Raw genomic sequence first — 16,895 nt, 5'->3', positions numbered from 1 at the left:
AAGTTTGTTCTCCCTCAAGGCTTGAAAAATCACTTGGAGATGTTGCTTATGTTCCTCCAAAGACTTAGAGTAGATGATGATATCATCGAAGAACACTCCAGTGAATTTTCGATATGGTCTAAAAATTTTCTCCATCAAACGATTGAACGTAGCTGGTGTATTAGTCAAGCCAAAAGGCATGACTAGATATTCATAAAGACCAAATGTTGTGCGAAACGCGGTCTTTAAGATATCCTCATCCACTATCCTTATTTGATGATAGCCACTCTTAAGGTCAATCCTACTGAAGTAGGTAGAGCCTTGTAGCTTATCAAGCAGATCTTCTACCCGAGGTACGGGAAATCTGTTTTTGATAGTGATATGGTTTAGTGCTCGATAGTCCACACACATACGGTATGTACCATCTTTCTTTTGCACTAAAAGGACTGGAGAACAAAAGGGAGAGGAACTAGGCCTCACCATCCCTTTGTCTACCAGCTCTTGTACTTGCCTCATGATCTCCTCTTGTTGAGCTTGTGAGACTCGATAAGGAGGTTTGTTAGGCGGTGAGCTTCCTGGAAGGAGCTCAATACGATGGTCATCATCCCCTCGTTTTGGAGGTAGGTCCATAGGGATATCATCGATGAACACATCTTGGAATCCTTTTAGAAAAGTAGACAAGTCTAACTCTTCTTGATTCCTATCATTTTCATTTGATGAAACATTATTAGCTTTTAGAGACTCTTTGACATAAATCATGTACGCAGAAACTGAGCTCTTCATTGATTTATCAAAAGAAAGAGGATTTACAAGTGGAATAGTGCGACCACGCTCACTAGCATCTATATACATGTTCTTTCCCCTGTAGGTGAAGTAAATTCTCCTTTCAGGGAACTTCATGTTGGCAGCCATGCGATCAAACCATGGTGCCCCTAGGATAACATCCTGATGTTGGAGGGGAGAGATGAAGAAGTCTTCTTTGTCGACATAGCTTTGGACATGAAGCCTCAACTTCCCAATCAAGGGAGTAACGGAGGCTTGTTGTCCCTTGAAAGCTGCATCAGCTGTTACTATATCTCCCATCTCAAAAGCTTGAATGCCCAACTTGGTGGCCAACTCTATTGATATGAAGTTGAGAGTAGAGCCAGGGTCAAACAAGATGAAGGCATCATGCTCTCTTACCTTTCCCCAAGCATAGGAGAGTGATGATCCTTTGCAATGAGCATCCTCTTTTGGAGCTTCGATGGTGGAAGCCCTAGGAGTCTCATTGCGAGTATTCTTCTTGGGGCAAGAACGATAGCCATGTCCTTGCTCCCCACACTTGAAACACTTATGGTCCTTGCGAAAAGCTTCAAGCTCTTCAGGAGAGAGTTTGTTTTTACCTTTGTAAACTCCCTTCTCCTTGGACCGATTGTTGTTGTTGTTGTTGGAAGTGCCTTGGGAATTATTTTGAGCATTGGATTTCCCCTTTGCATCATTTTTATCTTTGTTTTCCATGGTCTTGACATTACGTCTAGCCCCTTGATGGAAATTGATGCGTGAAGCAACCATGGTGTGGTGGATTACTTCGGTAATAGTACCGGGCCGTTGAGAGTTGATATATTCGGCCATCTCTTCAGGTAATCCCGCACAGAATTGTTGTCTTTGCTCGGCAAAGTCTATCTTTTGAAAGACAGTAGCTTTGAGATGTAAATCCCAAAACTTATCTACATACTTGTTGATAGACTCATGAGATAGGAGCTTCAAGCCGCGCCATTCGGTAAGAACTTTATCTTTAGTATCGCTTGGAAGAAATTGCTTCATGATGGAAACTCGTAGAGTTTTCCATGTCTTTGGGGCTTCTCCATTGCCACGAAGGCTAGCCCACCATTGACGAGCTGATTTTTGGAAGTGCATAGCTACATGGCGTAGCTTGGAGGACTCTGTGAAGCCCTCGTCCCCAAAGGCCGCATCAAATTGCTGGATGAAGGCCAACACTTTGTCGGTAGCACCAAAGGTGCCATCGTAGGTGAGAAAAGAGATACTCTTTCCTCCCTCCTTGAACTTCTTTAGCTTTTGTGACCTTCGCCATGCAGGAAATGATTTGCGATGCCCTCCCCTCTTGTATTCTCTAGGAGAATAGCCATAACTTTCATCGGAAGAGAAGGAAGGTGAAGAAGAAGGAGAAGAGGGTGACCTCTTCCTAGCCCTTTTCTTCCTTTGTTTCCTCTCTTGCCTTTGAGAGTGATGAGGAGAAGGACTATGGGTTGCTCTTTTCCTCTTGGGAGGAGTAGGCGATCGTCTAGACCGCCTTCTTCGTGGAGCCACATCTTCAGAAGAACTTAGACTTTCATTGCTTTCTTTCTCTTTGGATTCCTCCTCTCGAATGGGAGAGAGTCTTCTTTTGGGGGTCTCTTCAAGAGGCCTCCTAAGCTCTCTCTCCTCTTGGAGAGGAAGGGAAATTCCATGGGCACGAAGTTGTTGAGTAACTTCGGCTTGCAAGGTAGGGTTGCCCATAGCTTGTTGCAACCTAGTCACAAGATAATTCACAAACATGGGAGCATCATCATTAGCACCTTCATGTGCAAAATCAAAGCTATCAATGTTCATTCTACTCTCTTGATTATTGTCAGCCATGTTAACAAAATTTTATGTATGTACTTAGTGTATGCTTTGGCAATTCAAAACCTTAGTTGCCACTCCTCTTAGCCTTTGAAAATCGGCTCTTAAGTATCTACACCCACGGCTCAAAGTGGTTAATTATAGAGAGTAGAGGAGTAGGTCTAACATAGCAGAGTTGCCAAGGGCTAGCTCCTTTCGGACTTCTTATGGCTCAATAATGGTAAAGCCGTAGGCAAGTCTAAAAAGACTCCATTATTAAGTCCAAAGCTCCCGAGGTGTGCACCATCCCCCACATAGTGGGCTTAACAAAACCGGTGTTAGATCCCAGTTCCACTTACTCTATTATAATTAACAACATCAACCATTTATAGGCTACTTAAGGACCTCTCTTCTTAAGCAAGAAAAGAGAAACCAAATGCTCTGATACCAATGTAATGGAATTTGCCTATTCAATTTGAGAATAGCGGAATTTAATGAGAGTACTTTCAAGAAATGATTTTGTGAGCATAGCGGGTAGACATAATTGAAGATAGCAACATAATCATAGCAATTAGTTAACTTGGCATAGACAATACTTTTGCAAGAGAGAGAGTTTAGAGAACATGACAACAATTGAGGACCGGATTTATGTGGAGCCGGTCCCCCCTCCAATAGGCATTTGTATTATGATTTCTCCCATAAAGAGAGACTTGTTACAATACAGTCTTTGTGTTCCTTGTGACCTAGGTGATGCCATGAAGATGGAAGGCTTCATGCACCACAAACATAACATAAACTTGAAGAAAGCTTTAACTATCCCAAGCCTCAGTCCCAAGACCTCAAACACCTTCGAAGGTGGAGAGAGCTAGCAGGGAATGAGGGTAGGGAAGAGGAAGAAGAAACATTTCGTAGGAGAAAGAATTAGTTCCTCACTTATCATACTCTTGTTGCTAGCATACATAATAGCATAGTAATGAAGAAGAAGGAGATGGCAAGCCTAAGCATTGAAGCATGGCTCTTGGTTGGATTTGCACTCCATAGCCAAGAGTGTTGGTGTAGGCTCTCAACCTCTACTTGCTTGGAGAGGGAGCTCTTGCACTTTGCATATCACACCATGAGAGTGCTTGTGAGTGTGTGTGGGTGAGTGTACCCCCTAGGCACCCCCCTAGCTTGCTTGGGTCGACCCCCCCTTGTAGCTCATGCCTGAAGCTCATTGGACCCCTCCAGGCCTAGCCAATCACAAGCAGGAGCCATTACAAGCAACATGGGTAGCCTTGGGACAAGTGTCTCCCTTTCCCCTTTGAGAGAGAGGACTTGATAAATGCTAAAACAATTAGATAATTCATGTAATTTATCATTGGACCCCTTTGAAGCCTAGCCAATAGGCTTCAAGCAACACATGAAGGTAACATGGGTAGGGGCCTGACATGTGTCCTTGCTGCCTCTTCAAGATGGGCTTCCCTTGTGTGTGTGAGTGGGTGTTCTCTCTCTAGGCCCTAGGAAAAGGGCTCGCCCCCCCTCTTGTAGGAATGCTTTTGACTTTTAGGTGATCAAGCACCTTACTCACCAAGCATGACAAAGCACTTGAACTAGGGGGGGTTCCCACAAGCATCTCAGGCAAGCTTCTCAAGGCACCTCAAGTACTTTAATCATGCAGCAAGTCAAGCACCTCAAGCATGGAGCCAGTCAAGCACCTCAAGCATGAAAAACACCTCAAGCATGACAAGCACCTCAAGCAGGACAAGCACCTCGAGCTTGGGCCGGGTTCCCACCTCAAGCTCAGCCCTAGCTTACTTAAGGTTAAAAGGACTTTTACACACATTTATTGGAGGTCTTCAATGAAGCTAACCCTAAGGTCTTATGCTCCATTGGTTAGCCTTGCTCTTTGATAGACCATCTCCCTTTTGGGCCCCTTTACATTGGCCCCGTGTTGAGATAGATCTAAAAGCACATACCTATATCTTAACACTTGTTCCCGTTTATTCTCCCACATTAAGTGATCAATTTAATATGAGAAAATCATTTGGGTTAGTTAGATATTAGATTTTATGACAATTTGTGTAAGTGCACCGATCAGAGGCTATGGACTACACAAAAATTTCCAGTGTGAGGTTAAAAGACGGATTGTACATAAAGCTTGCTCATCAAGGGAATCTAATGTAAAATGCAAAGAATTTATGGAGGTCTTACCACGTGCAAAGTAGCATGGCAGTGTCTAATCCTTATGCAAAATGATTACATGAAATTTCACATGCCCAAGCCATGCAGCTTCCCCATCTTCTTCAATCTTCACAGATAGATATGCCTTCTTTGTTTTTTGTTTAGCATAGCAATCTCTTTTTGTACGTCCTGTCTTGCGATAAAAGTCACATATTGGCATGCCTTTCTGCTTGTTGTTCTTGCCGAAGAACATTTTATCTTCCATTTGAACACTAGAATCTTTGAATTCTGACTTTCCATCCATCTTCTTTCCTTCTTCCAGCAAAGATGCATGTACATCAACCAATTTAGAGATAGGCAAGTTGGTTAAACTTGTAACTATGTGATCGTAGCAAAGGAAGAGACTTAAGTAAGACAACAAAAGCTATATCCTCATCCACCTTTAGAGAGATGCCTGCAAGTTGAGCCATAAGACTCTGCATATGATTGAGATGAGAAGTCAATGACATTTTAGGCCCCATTTCAAGTTTGAAGAATTCGATAAGAAGCCCAAATTTAGAGCTCTTAGCTTAGGCACCAAACAAGGTGTCAAGTTGATCCCAAGTCTCCTTAGTAGTTTCACATCCATCCACATGATGGATATACGTATCATTTAAGAGCAGTTGGATGATGGGATCTCGTGGTTTGCGTTCCTTGCCACTGGTGATAGCCCAAAGCACCTTCTTCATGAGCATTCATTTAATGTGAGTTTGCCATGTATGAAAACCATGGCCTTTGAATCTTATAGCTAGAGCTCCAAAGTCTTTAGATGAGGTCATTGTTGCCTTGAGAGTTCATCTTGAGAGTTCATCTTAAGAGTTTAAAACTCTTTATTGAATAAGATATTGACCTTTTTAAAGGTCTCTGTAACTTAATCTATGATATGAAAAAGCTATAAGCATAGATTGTCACAAACTGCTGACGTGTCAAGCATTGAAGAACGGAGCCTATTTGCAGATCCCGACCAAGGGGCCTAAACCCTAAGAAGAAGAGCAGAAGAAAGTAGAAGCGGCACAAGAATCTTTACCAACTTGCAACTTTCCGAGAGGCCTACTTTTAAAGAAGAGTTCCCCACCATGCTTTGAAATCTATTGGATTGGTTATCTCTCCACTTAGGTCTTGGCCAAACTTGGAGATTCCTTTGTGCCAAAATGGACTATGGGTAGGGTCTTAAACTACTAGGCCAATGATATCATATTACATTTTCTAAGAGAGAACCTTAAAGGCTACAACCTCAGTTAATGCATGGCGTTTTTGATTGTCAAGAGCCTGGGTTGAACCCTCCATCGCTAGGCCGCCATCCTCTCGCCACCCAAGAGCAGGAGTGCTTCAAATCCTCTCTCCACCTTGCGCACCGCTCACTCTTGTCATGCGCAAGGCTCACTCCTCTCTTGCGCTCCAATAGGCTGGCCCCCATTGGCGCTGTTTGCAAGAGGTCTTGCCATTAAGTGCGTGCATATCCAACGGGGCAAACTCGAACTCTCTTGGTGCTAGCAAAGCTCGCCTCATGCGCTATCTATGTCCCACGGACGGGCACCACGTGCCAACAAAAAAGAACAGACTGAACAACTTTAAGCACTTCAAATAACAACTGAATAGAAAGAGATAGAGAGTGCATGACACATGAGACATGGAGTGGCGAAGTTCCGCCTTGAGAGAGCACTGGCCCCAAACATTGGCGTCCCTTTTGGTAATTCTTTATATTGCTTCAACTGAGTACAACTCCTATGGCTCTGTTTTGCATATCCCGCGGGCAGACTGCCATAGTGAAAGGGCATGGGTCATATTTAAAGGCCCTTGGCCTCTAAAAGCAGTTTACATGAAAAGCATTCAAGTTCCAAAGCATCTGGCCTTCCAAAAGCAACCAGCACAAAATAAAGGAAATCCGTACAGCCTGCCACGTCATCAACCAGCAACGTAAATTGCGGAATTCTATACATGCTGCCATGTGGCTGTGTCTGTCAGAAGACGGGCACCACGTGCCAATAGAAAAGGATAGACTGAACAGACTTTTAGCACTTCAATAACAACTGAACTAAGAGAGAGAGAGAGAGAGAGAGAGAGAGAGAGAGAGAGAAACGACACGCGACACGGAGTGGCGGAATTCCACCCCAAAGAGTATTGGCCCCAAACCTTGGCGCCCCCTTCGGTATTTCTTTATATTACTGCTGATTCGCAAAGTACAGCAGCCGGGGAGCACCTGCTCTGCAATTTGCACGCTAAAAAGTACCAGAAAGGGCCCCCAAGGCTGATATTTAAAGGCCCAAAGCCTAAAAGCATCAAATATGAAAAGCTCACCCCAAAAAATCACTTTTCTAAAATTTCGGGATTTCCCTAAAAATCCGCCGCGAATTCCGGAACGTCCGTACAAGTGCCACATCATCATATTTTGATGTGCAAAGTCTTTTGAGCGTGTTCTGCTTTATTTTTAATGCCTTCATGTCACTTGGGGCCCCATTGGACGGGGTCCCCATAAGTTGGTAGGACTTCTTCTTCTGTTACTTGTTCTTCTTAGGGTTTCTAGAATTAGGGTTTGTAGGTTTTAGGGTTAGGGTTTTTACTCTCGGGCAACCACGTCAACACTTTGTGACACTTCTTTTGTTACTTGTTCTTCTTAGGGTTTAGGCCCCTCGGCCGGTAACTCCGTTCTTCAGTAGGTCGACACGTTCTTCAATAGGTCGACACGTCAGCAATTTGTTACATCTCCCCTTCTTGACAGAGAGTAATCGTCCTCGATCACAGCATATCTGCAAAACAACTCAAGTTAGCTCAAAAATTTCCGAGGGACAATCAGTTTGCTCTTTTGATCAAGGAGTTAGCTTCTCCTTTCTGCTCTTTTGATCAAGGAGTTAGCTTCTTCTTTGGGCTGTTTTGATCAAGGAGTTAGCTTCTCCTTTCGTCCAGATCGGAACTCTTGATATTCCGGCGTAGTAAAATTAGCCATCACACCCAAAACGTACTGATCTTCCACGGGTGTCTAGATGCACTAAAATTACATACCCAAGCAATCTCATCCAATTAGGAATATTCAGTAGTTGGCACATCACAATGCAACACAAATGCTTACATATGCATGTTACAAGACATAGAAACATAAAGCCGCCGATGAACACTCCTCCCGCATAACCAAACAAGGTCCGGGTCGGGAGATATTCAACGACTCCCTCATCACTCTTCCTACATAACTTAAAAAGGTCCAGGCCGGGAGATATAGAGGCCTTTTACAACCAAACGCCCCCCCGACTGCAGCCTGCGTCGTTTGGAGGTGCTGAGAGTAACCACTGCTCAGACTTCTTAATACTCCTCCCGCCTAACCATCCAGGTCTGGGCCGGGAGTCACAACAACAATTATTTTACAAGCATACAACAAAACACTCCCCAGACGTATTTCTATTGGCCTACCATGAAAGTGATCTTATTTCTGGATCCCTACCATGAAACAAATCTGGATCCTTCTCTTGCAAGTGATCTTAATTGGCTTATGCCCTATAAGACACTGCGGTGAAGACGGGAGCGTGCCTGATGCGCGATGAAGTAAGGGTGGGAGTCGCTAATAAGCTCGGGTTGGAGGGCGAAGATACCTCGAATAAAATTCCAATAGCTATGTCTGCTCTTTTGTAGGACCGGTATGCTTTCAGAAAAGCACACGACCGATGCTATGATACCACTCTCACAAGACGGGCACCACGTGCCAATAGAAAAGAATAGACTGAACAGACTTTCAGCACTTCAATAACAACTGTTCAATAACAACTGAACTGAGAGAGAGAGAGAGAGACGACACGCGACACGGAGTGGCGGAATTCCACCCTAGAGAGTATTGGCCCCAAACCTTGGCGCCCCTTTCGGTATTTTTTTATATTACTGCTGATTCGCAAAGTACAATAGCCAGGGAGCACCTGCTCTGCAATCTGTGCGCTAAAAAGTGTTAGAGAGGGGCCCCAAGGCTCATATTTAAAGGCCCAAAGCCTAAAAGCATCAAATATGAAAAGCTGACCCCAAAAAATCACTTTCCTAAAATTTCGAGATTTTCCTAAAAATCCGCCGCGAATTTCGGAACGTCCGTACAGGTGCCACATCATCATATTTTGATGTGCAAAGTCTTTTGAGCGTGTTCTGCTTTATTTTTAATGCCTTCATGTCACTTGGGGCCCCATTCGATGGGATCCCCATAAGTTGGTAGGACTTCTTCTTCTGTTACGTGTTCTTCTTAGGGTTTCTAGAATTAGGGTTTGCAGGTTTTAAGGTTAGGGTTTCAGCAGTTAGGGTTTTTGGCAAAAATTAGGGTTAGGGTTTCTGCTCTTGGGCAACCACGTCATCACTTAGTGACACTTCTTCTGTTACTTGTTCTTCTTAGGGTTTAGGCCCCTCGGCCGGTAGCTCCGTTCTTCAGTAGGTCGACACGTCAGCAGTTTGTTACAGTGTCAAAGCAAATCGTTAGTGTCCGTACAGCTGCCATGTCATCATCTTTTATGCAAGAAATTTGTGTGTGTTGGTCCTGCTTTTATTTTAGGTCACTTGGAGCCCATCAGACGGGGTCGTATAAGTTGGTGGGGAGGATAATAGGCTTAATAAAACATAGCTTAGAGTTAGGCTTATTAATCGATAGCAGAATTAAAACTCTCTAATATACCCAGGCTCTAATACCATGTTAAGAAATTAGGATCAATTAGAGAGAGATTAGACTCAAAGCACGAACAAAACATTGGGCACAAGACTCAAGTTCTTTATGATGAAAAAAGAGAGGCTTATACAGCCATGTACAAGAGTCTACTGCATAAGGAATTATCAAAGGGAATGATGACTTAATCAATGAAGGCATAGGGTATGCCATGCATAGAGAGGTTTCCCATAGACAAGAGCTCAAGCTAGGTACAGGGACCTTAATATCGAGGTTGATATTTCAACATTGTCTTTAGATACTTATGTGATACGCTTTGAAGTATCTGCAAGACTACAAAAAAAGGTGAAAGGGTAGATCCTTCTGAAGTATTTGGAGGTGGGCCAAGTGTGACTTGGTGATGCCGAATAATTTGGATGGAGTGGAGGATGAATCGGCGAATAACCCTTACGTTGAGGTCTATGCCTTGAGACCTTTGGTTTTGGAGCTTCCATGGAAAAGCTCAGCCAGGTCACTTCAATAGTTGATCTTGTGCAATGCTTGCTGCATAGAGGGGAGCACTCCACTCTCTTGTCAACTAGATTGACCGATGTGAGAACGTAGCGGTCACGGTTGTGTTAGTTTTAACACATCCGAGTTATAAAGCTAACAATACTTTGCCCGTGCGACTTCTATTAGGGATATACGTCTGTATCTATGTATAACTAATCCATTGGTACACCTGGATGGGTTTGATGTGAAAGGTTGAACCAAGGTGTAATAGCTAGTGATTGACCTCTGGAGTGTAATGTGAAAGGTTGGACTAGGAGGTGAGTCCAATGGGAAATGTTGGATTCAGATGCTAAGTCTAATGTGAAATGTTGGACCAGCATGAATGTGACATGTTGAACCAGTATCTTTGTTGATAGTATCTATGCTAATGAATGCATTATGGTCTGTAGGTCATCCTGTGTAGTGATGCACTTACGGGATGGTTTGTATACATGTTTGTGAGCCATCGTTATTAAAATTCTATGTTGTCCATACGTGTAATCCAGGACGATTACTCTTCTTTTAAGGGGAGGGAAATTGTATGGATAATGTGCAACTATCACAGATATGGCACAAAGCCATGGACAGAGCTGAATATCTACAAGTGTTGAGTTCATTGATATGCTTGTTGATTTTGTAGGAATTACTTGAGAAGCTGCATGAGAGATGCAAGAGATTCTGTTGCTTGTGAAGCTACAGGTGCTTGACGTGTGCAAGGTGCCCTGGAGAAGGGAAACTTGCAGAGCATGCAAGGCGACCCATAGACTAGCAAGGAATGTTCAGAAAGGGTCAAGGCTACTGGCGCGTAGCATCTAGCAGAGCATGCAAAGCACGTGGACACTAGGATGGCCATGCAAAGTAACTGGGGTCCATGCATAGCAGATGATGGACCATGCAAGTCAATTGGAGTCCATGCATGGCACCCTGGCAAGTGGCATCCATGCAAGGCAACTGGAGTGCATGCATGGGAGGTTGCAATTCAAGCATGGCAAGTACTAGATGACCCTAGTGAAGGGCGTTTCAAGCATGGCAAGTACTAGGCGACCAGGGTGGATGAAGAATAGCAGATACATGACAACAAAAAAGCTGCCAATTTCAGCCAAGGCACCCACACCCACACATGAGCAACCAGCCACTCGTGCAAAACAGCCCATCAGATGCTCAGATAGTAGAAGAAAGTGCACACACTTGGCACTTGAGCTTTATGTAAACACACACTTTTTCTTCGTAGATCTTGGGATTAATTTACAAGTGGGAAACCTCAAGGCAAGGAAAACCCACACAAAGGATCATATACAAATAAAAGAACACAGAAGTGTTCGGCTGTGAAAGAGGGCTAAAAGCATTCATAAGAAAGCTGATGTATCTCTGGAGTGACATCACCAACTTCCAAGGGAAAACATAAAGATTGCCTAAGGGAAAGCTTGAAAGACTGAAAAGGATCTAAAATCAAAACGATCGAACAAACAACCATTACGTTGACGCCACAGGGTTCAATAAGCCCAAAATCTGACCCACATAAAGAAGACCGTAAATCGCTATAAGGAAGGCGGGAGAATACCAAAAGTCCAAAACTGTTTGTGGAAGACCATAAAGGGGAAGCGGAGCCGCATACAAGCTGATATGCGGCGAAGAAAAACTCTAGTAATGCAGCCATCCCAAAGCAGGTGACAGACAGTCTCTTCCGAAGTCGAACAGAGGACACAACGAGAAGAACAGATATGACGTGCACTGAGAAAAGCGCCCATCAAGAGAACTCCAAGCAAGAATCGCCAGAGAAACAATCGCTCCTTCAAAAGCAAGTGGCTCTTCCAGACGGCAGAGAGTGGCTTCCTCCACCACGTATCAGACTTGTACATTGACCATAGGGCATTACAGTGGTCAACAAGCCAAGGCCACGGTAGAAAAAGAGCATAAACCTGACTCGCAAAAATGGCCTCAAAAGGCATGTCTTGGAAATTCTAATCAAACATGTGGGTACCATCAACCATAGGCGGAATGGGTAAAAAGTCAACCAGCATGTGTTGAAGCTCTCTCCAAAATTGACGGTAATGCATACCCAATCCAAAACGGCGAGCGGCAAGGGAAAACTGAAAAGTGTAGCCCACCTCATCAACCACATCACCAACTACGCGAAGACCACGACAAGAGAGAGAGCATGCTTGACGAGGCGAACGGTCAACCAAAGTAAGAAAGAATGCCCGACTCCAATGAAGACTCTCCAAACGAAGGGAATTTCCTTCTCGCTGCTGTCGACCATGCCATGATAAATGAATTGTAAGTGTAAAAACTCACACACACACACACACACACACATCTCTATTTAAAGGGCTGATTTAGCCAATTGTAAGGCTATTGTTGGCACTCTCTCTCTTCCTCCTCTCTCAGAAGCGGGGCACCATCTCTTATGAGCTTTGTATTGTTAAAATTTTACATAAATAAGAGAAATACCGAAAGTGGCGCCTATTCAAGGGCTTGTACCGCGTAGGGGAGGAACTAAACCTCTCCATCTCTCTCAATCCCGTCTCTCTCTCTCAGACTCTCTATCTCTGAATTACTCTGTCTATCTTGCATCACTTGGACCGTTGGCCAGCCAACATCGTGAGAAATGAAGTTTAGACAGTATGAGACCATGCTAAGATTTGCAAAGTGGCAGTCATTTCGGTTGGATGTACGTGCTTTTCAGGGGACTTTTAAAGGATAGGAAATTGTTTTATATTCGGAAACTTCTCTCAATGTATAGATACAAATCGAAAGGAAGCTTGTGGAAGCACTAGTAGAGGATCAAGAGGGGCTACCATGCTTTACAATGAGAAGTTACATCTTATTATGCACGTCATCCAGGGGGATGAGTATGCTCATTATATGTGTATCATAGTTATATTGCCGTATGCCACTTTGTACCTTCTTTCGGTGAAAATGCAAGCCCAAATGGGCAATTGCCTTATGTGATCATGGAGTACTCCAGAGTGGGAGATATCATGCTAGTTGGGACCTTCAATGCAAGGACAACTTCTTGTCAGGTTTCTTTATGGATATAGGAACGAAGGATTTTGGTGAGTATGACCATGCAGTATGAGAGTTTTTAAGTATTTAAGTAGACGCACAAGGTATGATAAATATCTCCCAGCGATGGGAGTTACACATGGGTTAGCTGTAATCTCTATAAATTTGCAATTTTCTTGCCTTTCTAGCCTCGAGCAAACATGGCATGCATTCTTTTATTTGCGCTGCTTGAGCATGAGTGAGATCTTTCTCCAAATTTTCTCACCCTATATAAGGCACATCGATGCAAAAGACTTCTTTCTTTTTCTCCAAATCAGCAACATCCTTCCTTACACTCCATGCATCTATGGGTAATTTTTCTATTAACGGAAATTTTATGCATGAAGCTAATGCATCTAACACAACTATCCATGTGGTGTTTTCCTCATGTTTGTTTACCCCATCAATCTATGCCCTTCATCTGCTCTCTACAGGTGACTTTAGCTCGTTTACTTAATCTTGTAAGTGTGGACCTGTTGTACCGTTTTGAGTTGTATCGCTTTATCAAGCTTACTCGCAAATGCCGGAAGTTCTCCCCTAAGATCTTCAAGCAGATCATCTTTTTTGCTTATACAATTTTTCATTTCCAATTTCCAAGCTTCAAAAGTAGCAAGTGAACCATCCAATCTCTTTTGCACCACAAGTTCATTGCATTCACCTCTATTCTCAAAATGGCCTGCATTTTCCCTTTTAATACTTATATTCATCAATCGTTTCCTTTTGCAGGTCCTTCCTCATGTGGGCATATCATTCTTGCAAGATTCCATAGCTGCATACGTGTCTCTTTCAATCTCCTTCCTAATAAGTCTCAATCCATCCTTGATCATCACCTGCCCTTTTTCATACAAAAGTTCATCTTGGTTTCAGGAAGCTTCCTTGCTCTTAACGAGCCAGGATAACATGCTTTCCTATCTTGCAATTGTTTTCTGAGGTGTATGATAAATCCATTCATCTTCGAGGTTCTGCTATCCATATCTGCTACTCTTGCCTGTTCAACCAAAAATAATCATCCACATAAACCATGATGTTATGAGATCTGTGGATGGGTGATGCGACAGACCAACGCAAAACTAAACAATGGGAGAAATATAATGTAAGCACATCCCATGGACCTTATTTAAGGGTGTCCACCTGGGAAAAAAGAAGGTATGCTAACATCTTTTGAAGACAAAAATTCTCTCTGAACTAATGTGAACTCCGAAAATTCATTTGTATTAAGCAGATAGCTATTGTTTCAAGATTCAGAGAGTTGTAGACAGAGATATACAAGTACTATCAATCATAGAGGGATATTTTACAACAGGGAGACATAGATATCAGCATCCTTTACAAAGTGATTGCTTTAGCAGTAGCCTAAAATTGCACGTAAAGGTTTCAGTTTCGGATTGATTGAGACAAACATGCTCAAATTGTTGTGTTTTCCTTGAAACAAACTTTGACCCCATTTTTTTAATGAACTTACTTGGAGGAGATATTGGCAAGCTACATCCACAGAGAACTGGCTCCAATTTCGACCGAAGACATTCTTGAGTAAACCTCTGGAAATCGTTTTTGGCACTCTACCCACAAAACTAGCAAAATATGCCAAAGCTTCACAGAGAAAATTTTGCCTGCATTCAGTTATACCATCAAGTACTGATCATGAAAATGAGCTCACTTCCCAGGCACTCCCACATGCAATAGACAAAAAAACAATGTTCAAACAATCATAATGTTGTCCAGTGTGTAGAAAATCATATTGAACAGCCTGATGGATTACTAACTTTCTTTCAATTTCCTTTCATTTTCTCAACCATTTGCTTGGTGTCAAAGTCCATTGATATGAATTGTTGGTTCTGGTGATGCACACGAAATAATGAATTTTGCAAAGCATTTTTAATCAACCGTTCTTCAATGGATGACATTGCAAGCATTCATACACATAAAACTGAAACACACTTTTTCACTTGAGCCCAAAAGAAAGACCGTCTCACCTCAATATATGTTTTAGTAACCCTAGGATGGTCAGAATGAGGAATATCATGACATTTTTTACACTTTTATGCTTAAAAGATACAGGAGGAGGGATTATTTTACACCACAAGACCAATTTGGTCAATCAAATTCGTACACACAACAGTCAAATATTGCATGAAGATCTATGACAATGATACGCCTCAAAGCATCAGTCAATTTATTATCTTTTCCCGCCAGATAATTCATATCAACATCATACTTTCTCAACATTTGCATCCATCTTTTCTATCTAGTCCTTAGCACACTGGTGGTGTACAGAAGTATTTGAAATTTTGTGATTGTCCCAATGCAAGTTTTGCACTAAGCCGATGCAAAGCCACAGACATTTCTAATCTCAAAAATTGGGCATGCTGGCTTACCTTACGCTTTCTAAATTTCGTACATACATATGCAAGACTCTACCCTCTTCAAATAGTAAATACACCTCTACTGGTTCCCACAAGCATCACACACAAATCATGGATATGATGTCTTATCTCATGCTTTGTCAACAATTTTGTGGTCCTATTTGCCGGACCTACATGCACAGACAAGTCCATCAGATTAGGTTTACCACTTTTGGAACCCTCTTGCATAAAAAGCTTGTACACATTGTCGGGCAAACAAAAGCACCTCCATAGCAATGTCTCCCCAAAAGTGCTCAACACAAAACTATTTCGAAATTTCACAAAACTATGTGCAAAGTTGGAGCGGACATAAGGCTACCATAGCACGACTATGCATAGAGACACAAACTGCTGACGTGTCAAGCCACGGAAGAAAAGAGCCAACCTACAGATCCCTCTCAAGGGATCTAAATCTTGAGTGAAGAAGAAGTTTCACCAACTTGCACAGTCTTGCCAAGTGGCCTTTTTTTTAAAAAGAGTTCCCACCAACCTATGGGACCTTGTCTGATGGGGCCCAAGTGACCTAAAGACATTAAGATAAAGCGACCTCTACACACATGCACACATAAAGCAATGACGTGGCAGTTGTACGTACGCCCGCAAAACGTGCTACATGCTGATGTGGCAAACTGTACGGAATTCCATGTTTCACGCTGATTGTGCTGACGTGGCAACATGTACGAATTTCGTGATTTACGATTGGCAGATTTTAGTGCCAGCTTTTGATGCCAGATGCTTTCGAGTTTGAAGCTTTTCATGTAATTGCTTTTCACAAGCCAAGGGCCTTTATATATGTGCAAAGGGCTCAGTCTCTAGCATGCTTCCACGTGAAGGTGTAGGGATTGGAGTATCTGTGTTGTATTGAGTTCAAGCAATATAAAGAAATATCGAAAGGGGCGCCAACGTTTGGGACCAGTGCTCTCTCGGGGTGGAACTCCGCCACTCCCCGTCTCGTGTGTCGTGCACTCTCTATCTCTTTCAATTCAGTTGTTATTTGAAGTGCCTAAAGTTGTTCAGTCTGTTCTTTTATGTTGGCACGTGGTGCCCATCCCCATGATAGCTAGTCGAGGACAAAAACTTGCATGAGAAAGCATGAGGGACCTACACATAGCCGATAATAAGCTACCCCCTACTTGCTTAGGACTCAAATCTCACTTATATACGAGAAGCATCACAAATTGCACACATATAGCCACCAACATAACCCCGTTAGCTCTCACTACATAGACGACTTGCCTTGTATGTTCTAGGAGCATGCCCCAAAACGGCTGGTATAATGAGGAGTGCCGCAAGACGAGGGACATCACTCATAGACAGTCACAGATTGCCTTCCGACGCCTAGTGCGGCGGAAGAAGAGGACATTTTTGGCTCAACTAGAGCAGGATCTATATCAACTATTCTTGAGTCAAGACTCAGGTTAGGCATGGCAACTCTTTCATGAGCACTCCCCCCCTCTTGCCATTACTTCTACAGAGGCCTGGGGCCAGTATGCCTCATCTCTGTACACAATTCTTGGACAGCCGCCTCTTCCCGACCC

General features: G+C 43.1%; 1 protein-coding gene across 3 annotated transcripts in view; it reads right to left on the bottom strand.

Annotated features, from left to right (window-relative positions):
* LOC147438194 (alpha/beta-Hydrolases superfamily protein) overlaps positions 1–16,895 on the bottom strand; it is a 147,561-nt gene that overhangs the window by 48,247 nt on the left and 82,419 nt on the right. For all 3 annotated transcript variants that reach the window (XM_086486086.1, XM_086486088.1, XM_086486087.1), the window contains one exon: positions 14,418–14,565. In XM_086486086.1, coding sequence (XP_086342212.1) covers positions 14,418–14,565 — 148 coding nt within the window. The remainder of the gene's footprint in view (positions 1–14,417; positions 14,566–16,895) is intronic.

Source organism: Adiantum capillus-veneris, chromosome 17 (assembly GCF_014529385.1).
Source record: "Adiantum capillus-veneris isolate H3 chromosome 17, ASM1452938v2, whole genome shotgun sequence".
Classification (NCBI taxonomy): Eukaryota; Viridiplantae; Streptophyta; class Polypodiopsida; order Polypodiales; family Pteridaceae; genus Adiantum; species Adiantum capillus-veneris.
Note: the sequence above shows the minus strand (reverse complement) of the source record. Positions and strands in the feature narration are given on the sequence as shown.